Raw genomic sequence first — 24,270 nt, forward strand, 5'->3', positions numbered from 1 at the left:
GGACCCCAACAGGTCCCTCCTATGTCCAAAATATGCCCTCCCCCTTTTGTGTCCTCGATGTGACTTCATGTGCCCCTGCCCTGGGAAGTAGTGTGGCCAGCAGGACCAGGGCAATGTTAGTCCTGAGACCACATCTCAAAATCTGTGTTCAGTTCTGGGCCCCTCACTACATGAAGGACACTGAGGGTCTAGAGTGAGTTCAGAGAAGGGCAACGAAGCTTGTGAAGGGTCTTTGGAGAACAAGTCTTAGGAGGAAACTGGGGTTGTTCAGTCTGGAGAAAAGGAGGATGAGGAGAGACCTTAATCCTCTCTACAGCTACCTGAAAGGAGGTTGTAGTGAGGTGAAGGTAGGCCTCTTCTCTCAAGTAACAAGACAAGAAGAAACAGCTTCAGGTTGTGCCAGGGGAGGCATACATGGGATATGAGGAAAAATTTCTTCCCTGGAAGGGTTGTCAGGCATTGGCACAGGCTGCCCAGGGCAGTGGTGGATTCACCATCCCTAGAGGGATTTCAAAGCTGTGGCTCTGTGTGTAGATTTCAAAGCTGTGTAGATGTGGCTCTGAGGGACATGGCGTAGTGGTGGGCTTGGCAGCGTGGCGTTACAGGTTGGGTTTGATGAGCTCAACTTTTTTCCAACCCAAACCATCCCATGATTCTATGACCGAGGCCAGGTCAGGAGACGGCAGTGCTGCTGCAGCACCATGGACAGCGGCAGCACTCCGGCCCGGGATTCCGGGGGTTCGGGGTACGGATGCCCCGGGGGGCTGGGGGTTTCCCTGGGGGGCTGGGGATTTCCCCCAGGGGTGGTGGGGATGTCTACGGGGGTGCTGGTCTCTGGGCTGGGGCTGTCTCTGAAGGGCTGGGGGTGTCCCCCAGGGGTTACCTCTGAAACAAGAGGTTCTGTATCCTCTAGTGCTCAAGACCTGGCATCACGGTCCCCATGGCTGCTCATGGTGAAGGTGTCAGTCCCCGTGGGAAGTCCCCATGCCTTGTCATGCATGTGGGTGGCTGCACACATGTGCATGTGTGAGCACGTGTGTTCACATACATATGCTGAAGTGTGACTGTGTGTGAGTGAATGCCACTGAATTTGTATGAGGGTGCACAAGTTGGACTTTATTGTAGGACCTGACCTTAAAGGTGATGTGTTTATGAGTCCTGGTGATACAGCTGACTGCATGTGTCTGTAGTTTCCCATGTACACCCATGTGTGTGCCTGTGTCTCCCAGCTCCAGCTGGGTCACTCCTGCTGTCTGTGGGTACTGGCTAAGCACTGCTTGCATCTCACCTGGTGCAACCTAACAGCCCCATGCTTCTGGCATTGGCAACCTCACAGCCCCTCGCCTGGCACAGGCAGCCTAATGAGGTCCCCATACATGGATGACATGCCACTGGGCAGCTTGTGGAGCCAAGCAGTTCCATGGCCTGGCTGGCACAGCTGCTGTTGCTGCCCAGTCTCATCCAGCCCACACTTAAGGGTTCTGGTGGGTGCAGGGCACTTGTTTGCAATCCAGAACCCCCCAGAATTCAGGCAGCCCTGTGCTGCAGGCAAAGATTGAGGTGGGCTGTGAAACCTCAGGCAGTACAGCTGCTGACCCATGGGGTCATAGGCAGGGTCCTGCACCCCCAAATTATCCCCAGCATGGTCACTGGGACGTGGTGAGTGGCACCACATCATGCATACCACCTTCAACAGATGGTTGGTTCAACAGTTTATTTCTTCTAATAGATACACAGAGTTGCTTGGCTGCGGTGGGATTGCCCGGTGGCACCGAGCCCCAGCCCCCCGCGCTGAGGTAGAGGTGAGCATTTCTCCAGGCTCACCTGCTTTGGCACCCAGGGGTGCAAGCGGGTGGAGGAGACGCCCGCCCAGCCCCAACGAGGTAGTTCAAGAGTGCCCTCCATCTCCCTGCCCCCTGGGGTGGGGATCCCCATGTCTGGGTGGTCTTTTGTGGTGGGGGGCCACTCCGGGGCCTCCAGGCCCTGCTGCCCACCAACAAGCAAAAGTCCAAGCCCAATATCAAGCCCCACCCTCACCAATCCCACCGTTTTCCCCATTATCTGCCTCCCAGGGTGACCACCCTGAATTGAGGACCTGGGGGTCAGAGATGACACCACCCTGAGGCGGCCAGGGGACACCTAGGACCCCAGAGGTGTCTCAGGGTGGTGGCACCAAGCCCCAGTAGTGCTGGAGGGCTGCATAGGTGGGGGGGTCTGCAGGGGGTAGGTGTGCAGCGTGTAGGGGCTGCGGTCTATAGGGGCAGCGTTGTATAAGGGGCTGCGGTGTTTGCACCGAGATGTGCACAGGTGAGGATGCAATGAGGGTACCAAGGGGTGTGCACAGGGGAAGGGGGGAGGTACAGTGTGTGCACGGAGGGTGTGTGTGTGTGTGTAAGGAACTCGCTGTGCATAGAGACATGGGGGGGTGGGGAGGAGGACAGCACGTTGAGAGCTGCAGCATCTGCAGTGAGGTTGGTGAGGAGGAGGAGGAGGATGCAGTGTATGGCGTCGAGGGGTGCGTGGGGGCTGCAGCTCGTGCACTGGAGGTGGGCAGAGGGGCTGCAGTGTGGAGGGGACGACACGGCATGCAGGGCCTAGGGGGTGCCTCAGGCAGCAGGGCAGGCAGGAGCTGTAATGGGGATGGGGGGGGGTGGGGGATGTCACTGGGGGGCAGCACCTGGGAGGGAAGGTGCGTGTGTATGAAAGGGCACACTGAGGGAAGGGGTCCCACAGGCCAGCATAAAGGACAAAGGGGGCCACGTGGATGCTCACAGCCTTGCGTGGACACAGCTCAGTATTGCAGCAAGAGACATCTTTGGGTCTCCCATCCCAACTTGGTGGCCTGGTTGGGTCCCACAGCTCAGACGCCCCCCCCCCAGGCCCTGGGGATCCCCAGCTGCCTTCAGGGTAGCGGGGGGACGCATCTTCCCCTACAGTGAGGTGCTGGTGGGAGTGTGGCTGTGTGAGGGGGTTGGGAGAAGTGGATTTGGGACAAGCACAGTGCTCGGCTGGCTCTGGGTGCTGCCTCCACTGGGTGCCGGGGGCCGGCGGGCGAACAGGATGCCTGGGGAGCAAAAGAAAGGAGTTTAGGGCAAGCCCAGAGCTGGGGAGACTCTGTTCACCTGGGCCCCAGCACTCAGGCTGGGGAAGGTGGGACAAGCACCCCTGGGGACTTCAGCCTTCCCCATCACATTTGGTGTCCTCCTCCCTAGCCCAGTTGCCCTCACCTGTGTGGGGCAGCCTGTGGGGTGGCCTGGGACAGTTTGGCTGGCAGCACTGTGTGCTTATTAGCCCTGACCTTTCCAGCTCATTAAATATTAAAGTCCCAAAGGAAAAGCCATTTATTTTAATTGGGTTTGTCTCAGCGGGGCAGGCAGGGAGCTGGAGAGCATGGGATGAACTGCTTAGCCATGTAGGTGCATATTGGCACCACAAAGAAGCCTCTGCTCCATCAAATCACCCCAAGGTCTTCCTGGCACCAAATATGATGCTCTGCAAACAGCCAAAGACACTCTGGGAACATCAGAACTGGGGTGACCACAAATCCAAGCCCTGCCCTGCAGGACACTATGGTGGAGGATGACCTCAGGTGTTGTTTATTTTTTCCACTCACAGCACCATCCAATTGTCTGTCTGTCCATCCACCCATCCATCCATCCATCCATCCATCCATCCATCCCCCACTTTCTTCCTTCACTGCTAGCATCTGCTGGGGGCCGATTTCCATCCTTGCTGACCCCCTCTTTCCCCTGCCCCCTCTCCCCAGGCCCTGCCACTTCATTACAATGGATTTTATAGTAAAGACATCAGATTGAAGGAAGGACTTGCTGGCCAGGCAGTGGCTATAAGTTATTGGATTTCCCGGCCGCAATTACACGGGCCAAGCGGCCCTTCTATTTACCTGTGTAGACAACTCCATTTATTTCTATTGACATGTTGATACTGCTAATGCCGTTGGTGGACAGGTTCAATGCAGTCTCCTGTCTGTCATCTGGGGAAAGGAAATACCAATATGAGCATTAAGAGAAACAGAAACAAGAACCTGTCCAAGAGAGAGAAGTGGGGCTCCAGCCTCTCTGGGCATTCACACTCCTCTCCAGCCACCTCTGCTCTCTCCTGATGTGCCAGAGGATGGGGTGACCCAAGCTGAGGTGTAACACCCCTCTACCTCGGCTGGAGATCTTGATGTTCATGGGGAACTGGGAGGCCACAGCCAAGAGGTTGTGCTGCAGTGCGTGTTGCACCAGCCGCTGCTGTTCCTCCACTGTCAGAGCCACCTTCTTCTCTGGGGGCTCTCCTGTCTCCAGCTTCTCCCGAAACTGCTCCAGCACCACTGCCTGTGAGGCTGCTGCTGCTTGGGCTGCTGTCAGGTGGTGTCCAGTCAATCCCACTGGGATAGTGATGCGCCCTGGCACTGCTGCTGCCAGCACACTGTCCTCTGAAATGACCAAGAGACCCCTGTGTGTCCCCTGCACATTGCCACCCCATCTCACCATCCCAAGACACTGCCACCTCCATCCCACTAGCATAGGGCAGGGCAGGCCATCACCCCCAGCATCTGGGGCTTGGTCTTCTTCTTCAAAGCCAGGGGAAACAAATCTTTCCTTAGGAAGGGACTAAAAGAAGAAAATTGTTCCTGCTGGGCAAAACCAGACAAAGAACACCTCTCCTGCTGCAGCAGTGCCTATGCTTGGGAAGTAATGCCCACCATGGGGCAGATGTGGCCCTCACCCACCTTTCTTAACAGCATGGACTTGGCTGAGCTGGCTGCAGGTGTGTGTGGAGATACTAAGAGCTGGCAGAGGCATCTTGTGGGAGCCCAGCAAGGCCGGGGTGCTGGCAGGTGAGTAGTTGAAGAGTGCTGTCCCAAAAGACTGCCTCCGTCCCTCCCGACGGTTGCTGTCGATGGCAGCCTGGAGCTCCCCAGGAGAGCTGAGCGCCTGCTTCTCACATTCGTAGGGATACAGGTACTTCATGTATCTGCAAAGGGAAAGAGGCAGGATGAGACCCAACATCATGTACCTCCCAACCATCCCTCCCTCTGCTGAGTAGGGATCGTGGTGGGGACAGTATCTAGGAAAGGGCAGAGCCCTCCATCTTGCTTTGGGGCACCCCATGCTGTACCCCACTGGGGGTTCTGGGACACCCAAACCCCCAGTGGGTGCCCCAGGATGGGTGCCCCCTGCGTGCAGGTGCTCACTGTGTGCGGAGGGTGAAGGCAGCACTGGTGATGGAGGTAGGTAGGTTGAGGCCCTTGGTGATCTCTCGCCAGATCTTCTTGTTGATGACTTCGACCAGGCCACCCTTGTCTGTCACCAGTCGGTACAGTGTGTACAGGTCCAGCACCTGCTTGGCCATGATGGGGATGCGGTTCACCGGTGTCCCTTCCAGCCACACATGGGGGAAAGAAAAAGGGTGCAGGGTAAGCCCTCAGTGACCCTAACTCGCTGGGGATGGGACCCCCACTTTGTCCCCACTGCCACTGCAGGTCCCTGCTGTCCCTGGAGGGGAGATGAATCTTCTCCATGCCCCGGTGAGCAGCCAGAGGCATGGGGGGGTGCAGACAGGACCCCATGGTGCCTGGGAGAGCAGTACTCTGCAGGGCAGACCCCATGATGCTGGCACGGGATCCCCATCGATGGAGCTGCTGGTGGGACTTGGAAAGCTTTCAGCTGGAATGTGAGAGGACAGCGGGATGGGCAAAGTGTCTCCTGCAGTTCCTTAGAGCTCTCTTTAAACCCCCACACCAATCCTCACAGAGAGGAACTGCCACAGGAGTTCCCCCAAAGACTCCCCTATTAGCCCCCTGAACTGCTTAAAAGCCTTCAGTGCCCCCCCTCAAGAAACCTGACCTCAAATCCCCTTCTAATGTCCTCAGCAGAGACAAGGACCTCTAGTCCCCCAGCATCACTCACCCACTGAGGCCACAGGGCAAGGAGATGTGGGGTCATCAGGGCCCTGTGATGCTGCATGGAGCAGCATGGTCCCCACAACTATGTATGGTTACAATTCCCTCTCTTTTTTCCCAGCACCTCCAAATCAGCCCCATAGCCTTGCTCTGTTCCACGGCACCTTGAGGCAATGGTCTGCAGCAGAGGAGAGAAGGGACGAGCATCCTGTCCCATCGTGTCCCATCCCACAACATATTTATTCCTCCTGTGGGGTGGCAGGGAGCAGGTGGTATTGGAAAGCCATCCATTTGGCCAAGGGAGCTTGTCACGGATGCGCTTTGCCCCTCAAACAAAGCCGTCACTCACCGCCATCCTCCAGCATCCCTAATTTATGGCCCCGATATTGGCTTGGCTTCTTCACATAAGCCTGAAAAATGAGCTCTTTTTATTCCTTTACTGAGTTCATTTAACTTTTTTTTTTTTCTTTCTTTCTTTTTTTTTTTTTTTTTCTTTTTTTCCCTGCGTGTCTGTGTTGTTCTCCCAGTCAGGAAGGGGGAGAGAAGTTTATCCTCCTGGGCAAAAGTCAGATATCGACCCCAATATCTGCCAGCAGCCCCTCCTCAGCCTTGGCTGAGGGCTGCTCTCAATGGCCCTATCACCTCGGGTTGGTGGTTGGCACAATTCGAGAGCTCCCCATCACCCCAACATGGATGAGTTTGTGAGGTCTCAATCCCTGGCCGATGGCCCACAGACTTCTGTTCTCCTCACCCCCCATCCCCAGCCATGGTGGCTGATGAAAGTGCCTTGCCATTAATCTTGGAGCCGTGCAGGGTGGGCGGCCTGTACCCGTCCCACTGACAAAGGGACCTGTCTGTGTTCCTGCTGAGTGATGGCCCCAGACCCAGCCAGGGCGAGCCACACAAAAGCCCAGGGAAGTGATGCATCCATTGTGGCGCTGCAATTAGCTCCCTGATTGATTAATGGTCTCGTATTATCAGCTGGGCCCTTGGCTCTGCCGGGAGATGGAGGGGTCCTGCAGCCCCCCTGTGAGCAAATGCAGAAATAGTTCCCCTACATTCCACCTTGCCACTTTTGGGAGGTTGGGGCACAGCCACGTGATGTCCCATTATCTGTAACTCACATTGATAGGGTGATGGTACCACCTCCACCTGCCACTGGGGTTGCCGCTGCCCTTTTGGGGTCCCTGATGTTCCCCTCAGCAGCTCTCTCCTCAACCCATTCTTCAGCCCTAATTTTCCACCCTGATGACAAAAGTCAGTGCCAAAACTGCCCTGACAGACATCAGGGAGGATGCAGTCCCTTTCACACGGGTTCACCCTGTAGGCATCAATCTCCTCTGGCCCACTGCCACCTTGGGGACACCTCCCAGGGGTCACAGCCCCCCTGCCTATGCACCTCTAGGCACTGACTGCTTGCCAGCCAGCTCCCAATGACCCCAAGGATGCTGTCACTGCCATGCAGACCCTTTGTCCCCTTTCTCCCTGCTAACAAGGTCCCAAATCCCCCACTGCTCCAACAGGTCCGTGCACACCCACACCTGCACCCACACCCCTGTCTGCCCTCCCCAAGGGGTTACTACACACTTGGAGGAGGTGAGGGATAGAGAGGACAGGAGTGTGATGACCAGAGATGGAAGGATGAGGAGAAGCACTGGCAAAGAAGCATGAGGCTTCTTCCCTCCATCCTGCACCACCAGGCGCTTGCTTAATTAGCCCCAGCCCCAATGGTGAGTGAGTTAATTAGCTCTGGAGAGAGAGATAATGAAGCCTTGGAACAGCCCATGAATCTTTCGCCTGATGAATGCTGGGGGGGGGGGAGGGTGTGAAGCTGTGCTGATGCTCCCCCTCGTTTCCCCACAGCCCCACACCAGGGCTGGGGGCAGCCTGGGGAGCATCCCTGGGACAGAACTCAGCTCCCAAACCCACCTCCAGCCAGGTTTCAGCATCAGCCCCATGGATGTACCAGCCCCCGGCAGCACAGTCTTGCGTGAAACGAGTTTGTGGGGTCTCAGGCCAGCCCAAAAGTCAATCACTGCCACCCCACAGGCAGGCTGGTACCCTCATCACACTTCCCACCAGCATAGCTTGGGGGAGACTGCCCCTTTCTGCTCACTCTCGTCTCACAAATGGCCACCTCCCCACCACTGAACACTCCCCCCCCCCAGTCTTCCCCTGTTAATTAGCTCGGCATTAACCTCTGCCTGGGGTTTACTGGCTATTGAGCGGCATGTTCATTAATCCACACACCAGCAAAAGGCTCTAATTAATACGGCCGGCCACACGCCCGCACTTGGCAACTTTTAATTGTTGCAGGCCCAGCCGGGGAGGGCGAAGGTTAAAGCATTTATCGAGTCCCTGGGAGCCAGCTCGCCCCCCATGCCGATAGCAAAGATTTCCAATGTGACCAGGCTGGCTGGAAAGTCCTTAACCCCTGGGTGCCCGGTGATGCCTGGACCACTGACCCAGCTCCTGCAGCACCCTAAAGCATGGCTTAGAGGTGCTGGTAATGGTCATGTCTAATGGGCACTGCTAATGGGCATCATTAACTGCTGTTGCTAATGGCTGTCACCAAGAGGTGTGCTAATGGGTATCCCACATCGGGCACTGCTTGTGGGAGTCCTTGGTTGGGCAGGGATAATGGGTATAACTGACAGGCATCTGCAATTGGCTTTATCACCAGACCCAGCTGGGGGGCCCCAGGGGAGACCCTCTGGCCAGCAGGCACCCCGTGGGGAGGTTGTTTGGTGTAAATCTCAGCAAATCTGCTGAGTTTATGCATGTTCAAGTGTGTGTGTAGGAGATGGTGTGGGGACACCTCGTAATATCTGCCTGGGGGCCTTGTAGAGACCCACAACAGCTCGGTGTCTGAGTGGGCTACACTGTGAGGCCCCCCCAAGGCAGCTGGGGAAGGGGTGCGAGTAGCACCCACCCACCTTTACCTCTCTTCTGCATGAAACTGAAGAGGTCGTCCAGGAACTCCTTGCGTTTTGGGTCCTCATCCAGTTCGTAGAGCTGCAGGTGGGAGAGAACGGTGTCAGCACTGCTGGCACATGTGGGTGTGCAAGGCAGAGGGGGTCAGTGCCAAGACACAGGCCTGTGCCAGTGCTGGCATCACCTCTGGCGCCACTTGTCCTCTCTGCCACAAGAGGCTCTCCCTGCCCCATGGACAGGACCCCTGATGCAGTCTCTGTGCCAGCAGTGAAGGGCTCTCCGTGTGCCCAGCAGCTGGTGCTGTATCCCCGCACACCAACTGCTTCACAGCCTTGCTGCAGGGATGGTACATCCTCCCTGGAAGTGTTCAAGGTCAGGTTGGAGGGGGCCTTGAGCACCCTGGTCAAGTGGAAGATGTCCCTGCCAGTGCAGGGGGGGTTGGTAGTAGACGATCTTTAAGGTCCCTTCCAACTTTAGCTATTCTATGATTCTGCACCAGTGCCTCAGTTTCTCTGCCCCTCTCCAGAAGGAGGCAGAGGGATGACAGTGTTTCAGCAAGAGATTCCACTAGTGTAGCAGCAGCAAAACTCAGGCTTCTGGGAACTTCCCTGACTGCTCAGCCCTGCCGCTGCCACATCCTTGGCAGGGCATAGTGACCCCAAAAGCCACTCTCCCAAGGCCAGGATTGGGTACCCATCAACCCAAACCCATCAATCCTCAGCTGCCCCTGGGGACTAACATGCCCATTGGGACCAGCCCATGTGTGAGCACAGCAGCAACACGTCCCTGCAAGGCACGAGGACATCCCACAGTGGGCTTTACACACGTGCAAAGCCAGACGTGCATGTGCTGCGTGCAAGTGCACAAGGGTGAAACCACCATGAGTGCAGAGGCTGTGTGTGCACCCACACCAGTGCTCATGTGTCCCAGACAGTTTGTAGGTGCGCTGACCCATGTGCAAGGCAGTGAGCGTGCACGTGGCTGCACACATACTTATGTGCACTGGATGGATGCATCTCTGGGCATACGGACATAACCCCCCCCAGGCTGAGCTGACAGATGGCACTGGGGAGGCGAGTGCAGCCCCTAAACAAAAAACCCACAGACTCTGTGCAAAAAACAGGGCTTGCCTGATTCCAGCACAGTGCCTGGGTGACCATGACAAATTGGAGACCGCCAGATCGATGGCCCAGCAGTAAAAGTCAGAGCACATGAAGGAAAAATTAGCACCAATCGAAGGAGCTATAGACACCAATTCCTCCCAGCGAGCCCGGTAAGAATTTAAAGCCATTGAAAAGAAACAAAAATCAGCAGTCCAGAATAGATTTCCAAAACATATACAAAGAAATGCAAGCTGGAAAACAAAGTCAGGCACAAAATAGAGTCGTTTAAAAAACAATTGTGCTGGGAAAGGCTGTTAAAAACCAATAGAAAGGGAGTATCCCCCCCTCCTCCACACAGCACATCATTCACTGGGCAGATAAAGGGAGCTGTGCTGCAGAGATGTGTAAGGCTCTGGGGATGTGGGGATGGGGGAGCATGCAGGATTGTGATGGGGACACATGAATGTTGGGAAATAGGGATGTGGGGGCACACACATGGGAATGAAGGGATGTGGGGATTTGAGGGACATGGAGATTTGGGCATGTAGAGATGGAGGAACTTGGGGACATGCAGGGATGTAGGGGTGCAAGGATGCTCCTACAGACACCCCATGATTCTTATCACTGAACAAACACATCTAACACAGTTCCTCATCTAACCCATGAATGCTAGCTGCTTGTCCCTTCTCTAACAGATGGATGCTGACTGTCCCTCACGTAGCCTATAGGTGCTACTACCATTCTTCCATCACACCCATGGGTGTTGACTGCCTGGCTCTGAGCTGCTCTATGGTGCTCCATCCTTCACCCTTCCTTACCCTCTGGGTAACACTTACCCATCCCCTCCTTGCAGCAGGGTCCTCTCAGATTCCCCCCACCTCCAGGTGCTAGCACCATGTCCATGCTCCCTGCCCTGCTCTGTGCCCCTTCCCCAATCACCTGCCCTTTCCCACCACACCTTGGTTATGGTAACTAGGTCAGACTGCAGCAGAGCTCCAGAGGGATGCTTTGATTTCTGCCCCAGGAAGGCTTTGAATCAGGCTTTGCCTACATTTTCCTACCTGTCCCTGCCTGCACCACGGCTCCAACTCCCACTGCTCCACACCAAGGCCATTTCCACCCACTGGGATCTCCTGGCTTGATAAAACAGGAGCAAAACTACCCCAAAATGGCAACCACTGACAATCCTATAGCAGGCTGAAGTCACCACCTTCCCAGAGGGGGTCAACCCAGCAGGTGGGCTCCTGCACCCACACCTCCACAGAGCCCCGTTCATGTTTCTTCTCCCACCAAGACAGGTAAAATGCCACCCGGTAGATGCTGTGGCTACCTTCAGCCCCCCAAACAGGTGTGACCTCAAAGTCCTGGGGTCTATTTTTCCACCATTTATTAACCTCTAACCTTTTATCTGTGAGACACTGAGATGCAAAAACACATTACATCAAACTGGGAGCAAAGGTCGGCTTTTAAGTGGAGACAAGAGCAGAGCTGAGTAACAGGGAACCCCCTGGCAGGGTCCTGGGTAGTGCTGGAAACACACCAGGCATTCCACAAGGTTTTTCAGATGCTCAGACTGGAAAGGAGGGGGCTTCAGGGGATTCTTCTTGATGGGGGTGAGCTGGCTATGGGATCTGAGCACCACCACAGCTTCTGTGGACTGGCACAGGGATGGCTTGGGTGGTGGCATAGGTGGTGGTCTGCCACAGCTTCCAGGCAAGCAGAGATCCCCAGATAGCCCCAGCCTGGAGGAAGGAGCCAACTTCATCCTCTAGCCATGGCTCCTGGCCCTGTCACTCACCCTCATCCTCCTCCTGCAGGTTGGGCACCATGGTCCCTTCCCACCTTGCTTGGGGATGCACCATCTAAGCAGCAGATCACAGCCCTTCAGTGTCACACACAATTCAGTGTCACACATACAACCCCACAGGACACTGCATGGGGGTGCACAAGCCCACACAAGGATACACAACCCTACCCAGGCATGCATAACACTGGATGGGCTCACACAACCCCACATGAGTGCACAACCTTGTGTGGGTACACACAACCCCTCATGGCCACACACAACTCCACACAAAGATGTGCACAACCTTGTACATACACACAGGTGCTCCCGAGAGGCACACACAGGCTTCTGTGGGCACGTACAACAACCCTGCATCTGTTTGTACAACCCTGCAGGGGCACACAGAAGACCATGCTGAGTGTGCATAAACCTGTATACACACACGCAACCCATACAGGCACATACAACCATGTCCAGATGTGCACAGACTTCTAGGGGAACACACAACCCTAACTGGGCAGGCATAACTCCAGAGGGGCATGCATGGCCTGTCATGGGTGTGCATAACTCTGCACAAGCACACACAACACCTACACGTGTGCACAACCCCAGATGTGCATACACAACCCCAGACAGACATGTACACCCCCAGAGAGGTATGCACAATCCCCGATGGCATGCACAAAACCCTAGGCAGACATGCACAAGTCCAGATGTGCACACACAACCCCAGACAAGCACTCACAACCCCATACAGATACAAGTACAACCCCAGGCACACCTGCACAACCCTGCAGGTGCATGCACAACAGGCAGACACAAGTCCAGATGGGTACATAGAACCCCAGAGGGGGGCAGACATCCCCATACAGTCATGCACAGTCCCAGGCAGGCACACACACCTCAGACAGACACCTCCCACCACACAGGGGCACACACCACCCACTAGCATCCCCCCAACCTGCACCTCGGAGCAGCCGGGCAGGTCTTGCCCGGGGGCAGTTGTGCAACCAGAGCAGCGGCTCCTGCTTGCGGTGACCTATGAGCAAGGACCCTTTTAATCGTGTTTGTATTGATATAATTAGTAACTCATTTAACGCCATCGATGTAACTATATTCCTCTATAAACAGAAGTATTAAACTGTCAAGCCCGGGGATCGATACGCAGCTGGTGCACAGCGCAGCTCCGCTCTGCCGACCTCAGGGATCCCATCAATGGTGTTTGGCCCCCTCAAAAGTGGTGGCAGCCCCAGGACTGCCCCATTTCCACCCCATATTGCTGCTCAGGTGCTGGTGCAGGGCTAGAACAGAGTGTCCTTGTCCCCACCCCAGTCCGGGTGCAGCTCCAGGAAGCCTGCTCCCTCCTGTCATCCCATTGCTATGGTGATGTCTTTATTCCTTAAGGGATGGGGATAACGGGGCTTGTCGAGCAGGTTAAAGGTCAGTGGGTTGAACACGGTTTATTGAAGAGACATGAGTAGACCTTGTGCCTCCTCCTCACCATGATTAAATAAGTGTTTGCACCTCTCACTCACCCTAGAGATGCTTCTTTCAGAGCCGGGTGAGCTTGTACGGCTGGAGCTGGGGTTGCACCCCATTGCTTAGCTCATTCCAAAGGCAGAGTAAGGATTTGGTAGAGTGCTAAGACACGCCTCAGGCATCTCCAGGCTGCCCTGCCCTGGTTACCCACCCTCATGGCTCCCCCAGAGCCCTTCTGCCAAGGGAAGGAAACACAGCAGGATCCCTCACAGCCCCCCCTCAGCTGCCACCTCCTGTCAGCAGCGAAGGGTCAGGTCAGCAACTAGGATTTAATCCACTTAATATGAACTGTATTGATCCTGGCCCCTGCTTGGCTCCCCTGGCCTTGCTTCCTAAGCCCCCCCCCATCCCAAGATGCTTAATATGCACCACATTGATTAGCTGCACTGCTAATTTTTCCACCTGGCCACTGCTCACGTAGGGAGCTCAGGCGATGCTCATTTCCGTGCACCCTCCCAGTCTCCTGGGCTGTAGCCAACACACCACGGGTGGCCAACTGCTGACAGGCGATTTTGGAGTCCTTGCACCTCTCAGAAGCAACACTGTCACCGCTGAGCTGCGGTCTTCTGCCTCCCTTCCCAGGGTGATGATGCACAGCCAGGCACTGGGACACTGGGGTGCACCACCCCCTGCCCCTCGTTTCCTGATGGGGTGGGGGAATGGGAAATCCATCAGTGCCTCAGTTTACCCCTCAGGCTTGCAGCCACAGTGACTGGTTATTCCTAGAGGTGCACATCTCTGTGCAACCCCAGGGTGCAAGCCCCCCAAGAATGCTCCCCCTCCTCCATGGGGCACTTTCAAGGAGTGAAAGAGACCTCGTGTGTCACCTCCGCCCATCCCTGGAGCTGGGGGGTATTTTGCTCCCCGCCGGGAACAAACCACCCCCTGACCTTGCAAGCCACCACTCGCCTCCACAGCTCGCCGTTAATAAGTTAATGGTTACGGGATGGCTTTGCATCCACACTGGCTGCATTCAGAGGCGCTGCTGGCTCTTGATAGGGGCGGGGGGAGGGAGGGAGGGAGTGGGCTTCTCCCCGGACTCCACACACCCTGAGTGGGCACTAAGGGTCCTGGCTTGCCCCAACAGCCCCCAGTGGTCACCCTACCAGTGTGGCTGGGTGCCCCTGTCCAGCGCCCTCTCACCAGCACCACGGCTTCCCCCCTAAAATGCCTTTCATCATGCTTAATATTTAACGGTGCTTTATAGAGCAGCAGGTTTAATCAGCGCTGATAATGCGGCGGATCCAGCAGGTCATTAAAACCCTCCCTCCCCGCTGTGTCGGGCGCCGCTGCTCCGGGGAGAGCTGCCTGCTGCAAACATTAACCTGGCTCCGTGCAAGGTGAGAGGCTGTTTGCTGGCAACCCCGGCCTTGGAAGGGCAGCCCGCTCACCTGCAGTCCAGCTGGGGGGAAGGAGGGGCTCGCAGGGTCCCCAGACTCCTCCTCGACGTATTTTGCTGGAGGAGAAACTGAGGCACGGGGTGCCAGCACGGCTCGCCCCAAGCCTTGCAGCCATGAGGAAACGTGCTGCGTGGTACCTCTGCGGACACGGTCTGTAACCCCCATCCTCCTGTCCTACATCAGTCTGTCGGGGTTCGCAGCAGCACAGGAGTGGGGGGATCCCAGCTGCCTGCAAGTGCACATCCCCCCACCTCGGCCCCCTTGTTACTCCTTCATGGCTGAGCAGGCAGGGAGTCAATGAGGGGATTTGTTCGGGTTAACCTCCCTGACCCACCAGCCCTTGCCACACTTCCTCCCCCTCCGTCCCTGCCTTCCTCTCCATCCCTGCCTCCCCCTCAGTCCCTGTCTGCAGGAGTGACTGCAGCCGGGGGACCCCCTCCAGCACCAGCACCACCTCAGGTGTTCCCTGAGGGACACACGTGTGCACACACACTGTACGTGCACACGGGCGGTGTGTTTGCACACATGTGGGTCTGCATCTGCACACACCTGCTATAGGGCTGGGTGAATATTGGGGGGGGAGGGAAGGGGGGCACAGTTTGGGGTTGGGGTGCCTGTGAAAACGTCTGAGGATGTGTGAGGGGTCCTTGCTGACCCCTCCCATGCACCTCTCGCCCCACCCCCTTACTTTGAAAGGATGATGGAGGAGGAAAGGCTGGTGACATCCCCCCACACTGCAGACCCTCTCCCCTGCCTCCACGGCCGGAAAAGCCACCCGAGCAGAACGAGTGTCTGGAGCTGGTGCTTGCTCCCACCCACCACCTGACATGGGACGAAGCAACCCTGAGCTACAGCCTACAATGGCGTGACATGATCCCTCGATGCGGGCATCCCAGGTGGGTGCCCTGTGCCCCAGGAGATCAGTCACCACAGCCCCACTTACACTGCCCAGCAAAGCGGCCCTTGGCATGCTCACCGACCCTCACACAGCCCCCAGCTCGCTCTGCATTCACACACAACCCCCATGTGTGCTCTCCTTGCACACTTTCTCCTCCAGACACACTTTCGTTGGGCAAGCACCAGCCAGTGCACACTCCCACTGCCCTTACCCGTGCTCTCCCTCTGCCCAAGTGCCTGCTCATGGATCCCCTGGACACTCTCTCCCTGTGTGTACCCAGAGACCCCATGCACACTCACATCCCCTTCACCCACCCTCCTTTTGCACACACTTTCTGTGCACACCCGGGCACCCCCTGTGTGCTCTCCCCTGTGCACACAGAACACAACTGCTCACACATCACCTAGGCAATCCCCCTCTGCACTGACACACAGATCCTGTGCACACTCGTGCAACCCTGTGCACACTGTCCCCTAGGCACACTGGCACCCCCAGCACACCTGGGCTCTCACACAAACCTTCATGAAGCTGCAGACCCCTATGAGCACCCCAGTGGGACCAGACCCCACCTCTCTGGAGCCATATTCCCCCTCTCCACTGCAGCTGTGCCCAGCCTGCTGCCAGATTTACCTCTCAATTTAACTCAATTAGAGGATTAGTGAAGAGCCAAGTCAGTGAGGGGTTGCATCTCTGTTGGAGAGTTTTTGGAAGAAAATGGACATGTGAGCAATCCTGAATATCTAGCATTAGCCAGAGTGAGCTAGGGCCTTGAGGCCCAGCTGCAAGGTTACTAAAAGATCAGCTATGGGCAAAAGATAAGGGAGCTGGCAGCAGAAAAGAAGAATAACAGAATGGAAAAGCATCGCATAGATGGCACATAAACAGTTGTATTTACACCAGTTAGATAGTAACCTGTGGCATATGAAGAATGGGTTGTACCAAAACAGCAATACGCTTATATTCTGTTATCAGTCTGACTGTGTATAAAAGGGCTACTGCTACTCTCAATAAGCAGCAATACTTTGATTATATTAATCTGTGTGTTGTCTACTTATCAACTGCACGTCTCCCCCAGACTCCTTGCTCACACCTGATTCTGGGGCAGTAACCAGGGATAGCTGTGAGATGGGGTCTCCTGCTGGCACTCCTTTCCTGCTCACAGGACCTTATTCTCACACTAGGTTTTACATCTCCTCTTTGGAACATCTCAACCCCTCAGGGCCCCCATGTTGGGAGATGGTGGTGTGGCAGCTGCCGAGGCTCTCAGCATCCTTCAGACTACAGTGGGGCAGGAAAGGAACCTGGAGGGCAACAGAGGGGACAGTGCACTGACATTCAAGGGGGCTCAGCATGGGCCAGGGCAAGGGGCAAAGGTGTGGTTGTGGAGGAGGGCTCAGCCCCCAAGCCCTGCTTCATGAGTCCATATGTTTCTTTACTTGTGTAAAGACACCCATACACACTGGGACACTACCTGTCCCTATAGAGTAATGGAATAATTTTGGTTGCAAAAGATGTTTAAGATCACCAAGTCCAATCATTAATCCTGCACTGCCAAGCCCCCCACCAAACCATGTCCCTCATCATAGCATCTACTAGGCTTTGAAAATACCTCCACCACTGCCCTGGGCAGCCTGTGCCAGTGCCTGACAACCCTTTTTGGGAAAGAAAATGATTTAAAAAAAAAATATCCATTCCCAAATGCATAGCCATGGGGGTGTTCAGACATACATGGGCACACCAAACACATGTGGGCACATGAACGTGACAGACACTCCTGCACACACAGATATATGGGTCCACTTGGCCACATTCATACACACCTGGGCATTCATATAGGCCCATAAACACATACCAGCACTCACATGGGTTCATACACACTTGGGCACACCCCTACACTTACAAGGGTATTTATATGGATCCATGCACTCCTGTTGGCCTGTATGCACACACAGGCCCAGAACACTCCTGCATGCACTCCCAGCTCTACCCTGTCCTGTGTTCCTGCCACAGCCAACATCTCGCCACTGCAGGAGGTCCTGACCCAGAGGCAGAACACGGTCTGCAGGTCAGAAGCCTCCAGGAGGCTGTGCAGTCCATGCCCACCTTCCCTCACCACTCTGATGTAGGCAGAGAGCCTGAAATTTATCCCCTGCAGTTGTTGCTCCTGCACCTAGGTTGAAGAAATGCTGGAGGCAGAGGGGGGAACTGGGTAGTAGAGCACCTCCCTCTCCTCAGGTGCCCCCCCTCCTGAGCTGCCTCCAGTCCCTGGCAGGCAGGGATGACCCCACAGGAGAAAGCAATGGAGATGGAGGCAGGAGGATGTTCCTGCATCGAAGTTCCTGCAACCCTATTTTAGGATGACCACGAGGCACAGGGTGGAGGTCAGTGGCACAAGGAGGGCTGCAGCCTACTCAGAGAGCACTTTCCTCCAGGCTTTGAGATGCAAGCACATGAATTCAGGGTAGGGGAGTATATCTTAAATGCACACAAAGTGCGGGTGGTGCAAGAGGCAACTGCCAGCACTGGGGACAAACAGAAAGGAGCAGCACAACAACAAGAAGAGGAAAAGCTACATCAGAGCTGGCTGAGGAAGATGGCAAGCAGCTGCTGGCAAAGCAAGACAACCCCAAATTAATTGCTTAGTCTACCAGACACTTGAGAGTCCCCAGAGACTTGGCTGGGACTTGCCATCCCCAGCTGCTGCTCAGGTAGGGAGGAAGGAGTTCCAGGGACTTATGATCCCTGCAACCAGATGTGTCTGTGTGCTGGTGGGTCCCTGACAGTGAGGGCATTCTGCCAGCATATGCTTTGCTGCCAGAGAGCTGGTACAAAACCCAGGCATCCGAGTCCCTCCTATGGGGAGCCTTCCCATGGTGCCACCTCAGGTGAGAATCAGGGGAGGGAGGAGGAGGCCTGGGCACTGCTCTTCCATCACTTGGACTAGGGAGCCCATCCCCACGTGTGTGCATGGCTCCCTAGGGAGGGGAAGCTGAATTTCTGGAGTTGAGCTGGCACCAGTGATGCCAGGCTCTTCCCAGTGCCCTCCACATCAAACACGCGACGTGGCACCACAGCACTGAAACTTGGTGGCATCCCCACTGGTTCAAGAGTAAACCATGGCCAGACCCTGCCTGGTGCCCCCCACCCCAGGACTAGGACTGCCTTGCAGTGCTGGGAGAGGGAGATGTCCTGGACCTTTGCCCAGGCCTCTACCCATGTCTCCTTATCAAATGTACATAGACTGGCGCCGGGGGCTGATGCAAGAGGCAGGGGTGAGGGGGTCTCACAATCCCCTAACATCAGAACTGGCCTCCCACATCAGAGCAAAGGTCCTGCCAACCCCCCAAACCAGTGTCTCAGGAAATGTATACAACCAGGGCAAACACATAGGATATTCCCCCAGAATGTTCCCCTGGGTGGAGCAGAGTTTGCCTATTAATCCTCCACGGGTTTCTCAACCTTATCCTCTGCTCCTGTTCTTAGGACCATCACACTGCATGGAAACCCCTCCGTGGCTGGTCCTGGGCCCTCTTCCCCCCTCTCCATCAGGGCCCCCTCCCTGCTATGAAGGGCCAGAGAAATGCCTCCCTGGCATTTCTCAAAACCAACCTGGATTTGAGGGTCCCTGTTCACGTCGATGTCCGCCCTCTCTCTCCTGGGAGGGTGACAGCAAGAACAGACCCTGAGACCTATCCTGGGTGATGTCAGTGGTGTTGTGCTGGCATGGGGCAACTCTGAGCTAGTGGTTCTTGTGGGACACACTGCCAGGTCCCCAAAGCCACTTCAGGAGCTCCATGCCCACAATACCAGTGCCTCAGCAGCTTGCAGGCAGGCACACACCACAGCATCCCAACACAGCCCTTGGTAAACCTCCAAAAGCTGGAACAAGACCACCCTGCCAAAAGCAGAGAACCTGTTCTCCAGGCTGGGTGAGGTACAGCCCTGCAGCCTGAAAAGGTCCTGGGAGGAAACATCCCTCCTAAGCAGGGGCATGTCCCCTCGGGGATGATTACAGGGGAGGGACAAGAGTGACAGATAGCCTGCAGACCTCAGGGCAAACCAACACTGCAGCCTGCCCCAAATCCATGTCAGCAACACCCAAAGGAAGGTCAGGAGTAACTCTTGCTGAGGGAGCTGGGGTTGTTCAGTCTGGAGAAGAGGAGGCTCAGGGGAGACCTCATCACTCTGCAACTCCCTGAAAAGAGGTAGGAGCCAGGAGGGGGTCAGTCTCTTCTCCTGGGCAGCTCTCAGTAAGACAAGAGGGCATGGGTGTAAGGTTTAGGTTAGATATTAGGAAAAAATTCTTTACAGAGAGGGTGATGAGGCACTGGAATGGGCTGCCCAGGGAGGTGGTGGATTCTCCATCCCTGGAGGTTTCTAAGAAGAGACTGAATGTGGCACTCAGTGGCATGGTCTGCGAACCATGGCAGTAGTGGATTAAGGGTTGGACTTGATGATCTCAGAGGCCCTTTCCAACCTGGCTGATTCTGTGATTCTTTTCCCTCTCTCTGTCCTATCGTGTACAATCTGTCCCCTTGTCCTGTAAAACCATGGGTACTGAACATAAGGGACATCTTACTTTAACCTGGGGTGGCTGAGGCATGCCACCAGGTGGGAAAACCATGTGTGGGTCTCTGGAGAAGTGACCCATTGCCTTTCCAATCAGAGAAAAAAAAGAAAAAAAAAAAAAAGAGAGAGAGAGCAAGCAAACAAGGAGACAGCTCTTACCCTGCCAAGTGGTGGCAGGATTTATCCTCCCCCCCCCTGCCATCCATCTGCCCAGTGTTCACACCAGGCTGTCAGCTTTGCTCCTGCCCTGCACGGGGAGCACAGGCAGCCCCAGCCAGGGGCAGGGCGTGAGGCTGAGGGATGAGAAATGCCGGGGATGCTTTCTCCTCATAAAGCCTTCCTGGCCCTGGGAAGGAGGAGCCGCTTCCCATCTCCCTCCCGGCTGACCCCGGGAACCGGACAGTCAGCCTTTTCTGCACAGCAGGGTGTAATATAACACTTCCCGGACAAGGTATTCAGCCTATGCAGCATACCCACCCCAGACCACGTCTTCCCCCCCTCCTTTACCCCCCAGGTTGTTTTTGAGGCAGTGCTGGGTGCTGGCAGCTTCATGCTGCTGTACCCTGCCTGCACCCATACCTGCTGCCTTGCAGTCTGGTACCCAGGGGGATGAGCCCTGGCCCCTGCCAGTAACACCACCGTATGCACTCTTGAAACATAAAAGGCATGGCACCACAGCACCCCAAAGTGCTGCTGTCCCCATCCCCCCCTGACAGAGCTGCTTTGGATAAGCCAGAGAGTTCCCTCTTCTCAGTATCATCCTAAAAAGCCAAACATCAGCTGCCTGGGGACACCTCTGCCTTTGCTGCATCCTCCCTGTCACCCACCCTACCACCCTTTCTCCCCCAACGATGAAGACAAACGTGGGGAGGACAAACCCGACCTGCTGGCACTGTGCAGTCCACACTCACACACACGTGCAGCAAACAGCACCCACTGTGTGCAAACTGGCGCTTAAACAACCCAGCACAGACGGGATCCACGCATATTAAACACAGAGAAGCCTTTCCTCCACCCTATATATGATTCCCAGGAGCTCTGTTCCCTCCTCAGATCTCCATGGCACAGGCATCTCCCCTATGCCCACCAGGAGTGAGGTGGCAGGGTCGATGCACTGCTCCCTCCAGCCAGCGTAGGGAATCAATTAGCCACATTGACCAACTGTAATATGCCCCAGCCCTCACAGAGACACAGGAAAGCTTGGCTCTGTGGCCCACCAGCTCTTTGGTGTGACCACACATGGCAGTCCTCACCCTTGTTCTCTTCCACAAAACACAGAGGACAGGGGTTACCACATTCTGCCAGTCACAGAAAACACCATGGATGTAGACTGTGGGACACAGGGAATGTGTGGGAGGTGGGGAGCATGAGGCAAGGGTGGGATGGAGATTGGTGGCAGGAAGATGGGGAGCACACAAGTATGCCTGTCACAGTGGGACAGGGGCCCAGGGACAGGGGGACATGAGGAGCATTCACAGGGTACTAATTTGGCTCCGAGACCAGAGTCCTGAGTTGTATGGACTGTACTTACTCAGGATGCAGTTTAGGGTCGGCAGAGGGGAACCGGGGATTCCCATTTAGGGTGGTGTGATGATAATGTCTGAGGGTAATGAGGATACCGGGCATGTCTGCTTGGGGTGGAACTGGGATGAGGCTTAGGGCAAAATAATTGTCCATTTAGGGTGGGACGCATTTGGGGGCAGTGGGAGACATAAGAGGTGTTTATTCAGGGAGGGATGAATGACGAGTTTGGGGACTTCGGGGGGGCATCGGCAGTGCCCATTTGGGATGGCCGGTGCTGGTGCCAGTGCACTGGGGCTGCAGATGCTTCCTACCTGCTTGAACTGTTCCTCGTAGGTCCACTCGTGGTGCGGAGGAGGCGGTGGGTCGTGGGGCTCCCCTTCTTCCTCCTCGACCTCTTCCTCTTCCCTTTCCACCTCTTCCTCCTCTCCCGCGGCAGCGGGAAGGGGGCGCGGGCCGGGGGCCAGGCGGCAGCGAGGAGAGGCGGGCGGTGGCCCGGGAACGGGGCCGGGGCCGGGTTCGGCCGGGGGCCTTCGGGGAGAGCCGTCGGGGCCGCGGGCAAGTCGGGCCGCCTGCTGCCGCTGCAGGCTTTCCATCACCGCTGCCAAACGCAGCCCCCCCGCCGTCCCCGGCCCCCGCGGCGGGGCGGCCGGCTGCGGGCACAGGGCACGGCCTCAGCGCCGCGGCCGAAGGAGGTGGAGAAGAAGGGAGGGGAGAAAACACCCCCACCCCACCAGGTCTCCCCCTCGTTCTCGGGGGCCCTGGCTAAAAGTTGGCCGCGGAGCTTCCGCCGCACCGGGCGCGGCAGCCGCTGCCGGAGAAGCTGCTTTCCCCGCCGGGACCACCCGACACCCTCCCCACTCCCGGCCGGCACCCTGCCCTACCGGGAACCTGGCCCTCCCACCTGGACCTCATCTCCGCTTCTCCGGGGGACGCCCATCCCGCTCCCACTGGGGACAGGTCCGACCCGGGACCCCCGTCACTGTCTTACGGGGAGTACCCCTCCTCGCTCGGCTGGTGACCGTGTCTTGCGGGGAACCCCCCGCCCTCGTTCCCAAAGGGAACGGCATCTTATTGGGGGGAACCCTTCCCCAGTCCCACAGAGACCTCCGTCCCGACGGTCCCACCACGGAAGCGTCTCCTTCCAAGCTCCCAGCCATTCTCCGTTGCGGCCCCGTCGGGGACCCCGTCCCCGTACCGCTTGAGATTCCCGCCCTGGTCCCACCGGGCGCCCTGTCCTACCGAGACCCTCCTTCCGCTTCCACCGGGGACCCCTATCCCTGTCCCTGTCCGACCGGGGGTACCCATATACCTCTCCCACCGTGCACCCCCGCGTTGCCCCTACCTTCCCAACCCTCCTCCTTCCCTACCCTCCTTCCCCCCCCCCCCCCTCCCCCCCAAACCCGCCGTTCCGTCCGGCCCTCACCAGGGCGGGTTTGGCCGCCAGGCTGGGGTTTTCCACCATGCCGCCGGCTCCGAACGCCGCCCGGGGCTCGCCCCGCCGTCCCGGGGGGCACGGCCGGCTGCTCCGCCCGGTCCCGGCCCGCCGCTCACATGGCGCCGCGCCCGCCGATATTTCTTTTATTCCGCAGCAGATGAGGGTGGGTGGGATTTTCCCCTCTTTCTTTCTTTCTCTCTTTCTTCCCTTTTTTTTTTTTTTTTTTTTTTCGCAACAAGTGGCAGGCAGTCAGCAACACCCCTCCCCGCTCCCATTTGCTAGCTCACGTCAAGGGAGTCATCCGGGGAGGGACGGGCTTGCGACAGCCCCGGGGGAATCGCTCCGGGACCGGCCCGCCGAGAGCCGTCCCGGGGCCGCCCTACGCGGGGCCGCTTGAGGGGATGAGGCCGGGGGCGCAGGGGCTGGTCCAGCGGCAGAATGTGTGTGTGTAGGGGTTTAGGGTGCATTATGTCCAGGTAGGCATACGTATACGTGTGGGGAGTGGGGAGCGTACCGCATGGGTGTGCAAAGGGTTTGTGCACCCATACAAATGGATAATGCACCCACTTAAAGAAAGTCTGAGTACCTATAGATACCCATGCGTGCTGTCAGCTCATTGCTTGTGTGCATATGTCCAGTGCGTGTGTGCACACTGGGTCAGCTGTGTGTGCACCGTGTGTGTGCAGTGTCTGAGCACGTGTGCACAGCTGGACAGGTGAGCACAACACGCGTGTGCATGCAGTTTCTGAGCACGCATGCATCTGTGCACACCAGCAGAGGTGAGCACACGGCATGAGTGCTTGCAGAAGGAGGTGTAGTGGGGACTTAGCTACCCACTGAGAGCTGTACATGTGTGTTTGTCTGTGTGTGTCTGTGTCTGTGTATGCATGCTGTGCTTAAGGTGTGCCTGTGCTCTGGGGGGAGTTTCATGCATATCTTGCCCTGATCTATTCACATTGACACACGTGTACAGCCACGTGCATTGCCAGAGAGGCTGAGCATGTGCAGCAAGTACACATACACACACACACGTGTGTGTGTGTGTGTGTGTGTGTACCCTGTTGGGGGCATCAAGAGGTGCTCACAAGTGTGTACGCTGGCAGAGGGGGGTGTGCCTGTTCTGTGCTGCCCTGTAGGTGTGTGTGACCAGGCATGCTCTGGCTGTACAGGCAGG

The 24,270-nt window shown here is 56.6% G+C and overlaps 1 protein-coding gene across 2 annotated transcripts; it reads right to left on the reverse strand.

Moving 5' to 3' along the window:
- Nucleotides 1–1,783: 1,783 nt before the first annotated feature.
- ARID3C (AT-rich interaction domain 3C) lies at nt 1,784–23,131 on the reverse strand. 2 transcript variants are annotated; one of them, XM_030467288.1, is made up of 8 exons: nt 23,085–23,131; nt 21,973–22,259; nt 8,851–8,923; nt 5,201–5,384; nt 4,736–4,980; nt 4,169–4,438; nt 3,902–3,991; nt 1,784–3,064 (listed from the first exon to the last, which is right to left on the reverse strand). In XM_030467288.1, exons 2-8 carry the CDS (start codon nt 22,252–22,254, stop codon nt 2,931–2,933), a joined length of 1,278 nt encoding a protein of 425 aa, XP_030323148.1. In that variant the 5' UTR covers nt 22,255–22,259; nt 23,085–23,131; the 3' UTR covers nt 1,784–2,930. The 2 variants fall into 2 exon arrangements, with proteins under 2 accessions (XP_030323148.1, XP_030323147.1); XM_030467287.1 differs by lacking the exon at nt 23,085–23,131 and having other exon boundaries at nt 21,973–22,294.
- Nucleotides 23,132–24,270: the final 1,139 nt, after the last annotated feature.

The sequence above is a fragment of the Calypte anna genome, chromosome Z, assembly GCF_003957555.1.
Source record: "Calypte anna isolate BGI_N300 chromosome Z, bCalAnn1_v1.p, whole genome shotgun sequence".
In the NCBI taxonomy this organism is placed as follows: Eukaryota; Metazoa; Chordata; class Aves; order Apodiformes; family Trochilidae; genus Calypte; species Calypte anna.

Excerpts from the sequence above, each read along its gene's own strand:
- ARID3C (XM_030467288.1), bottom strand. The coding sequence starts at position 22,254 with ATGGAAAGCCTGCAGCGGCAGCAGGCGGCCCGACTTGCCCGCGGCCCC. Across the intron at positions 5,385-8,850 it reads CAGTTTCATGCAGAAGAGAG|GGACACCGGTGAACCGCATC; the intron begins GTAAAGGTGGGT and ends TGTGGCTGGAAG. Across the intron at positions 3,992-4,168 it reads CATCAAGATCTCCAGCCGAG|ATGACAGACAGGAGACTGCA; the intron begins GTAGAGGGGTGT and ends TCCTTTCCCCAG.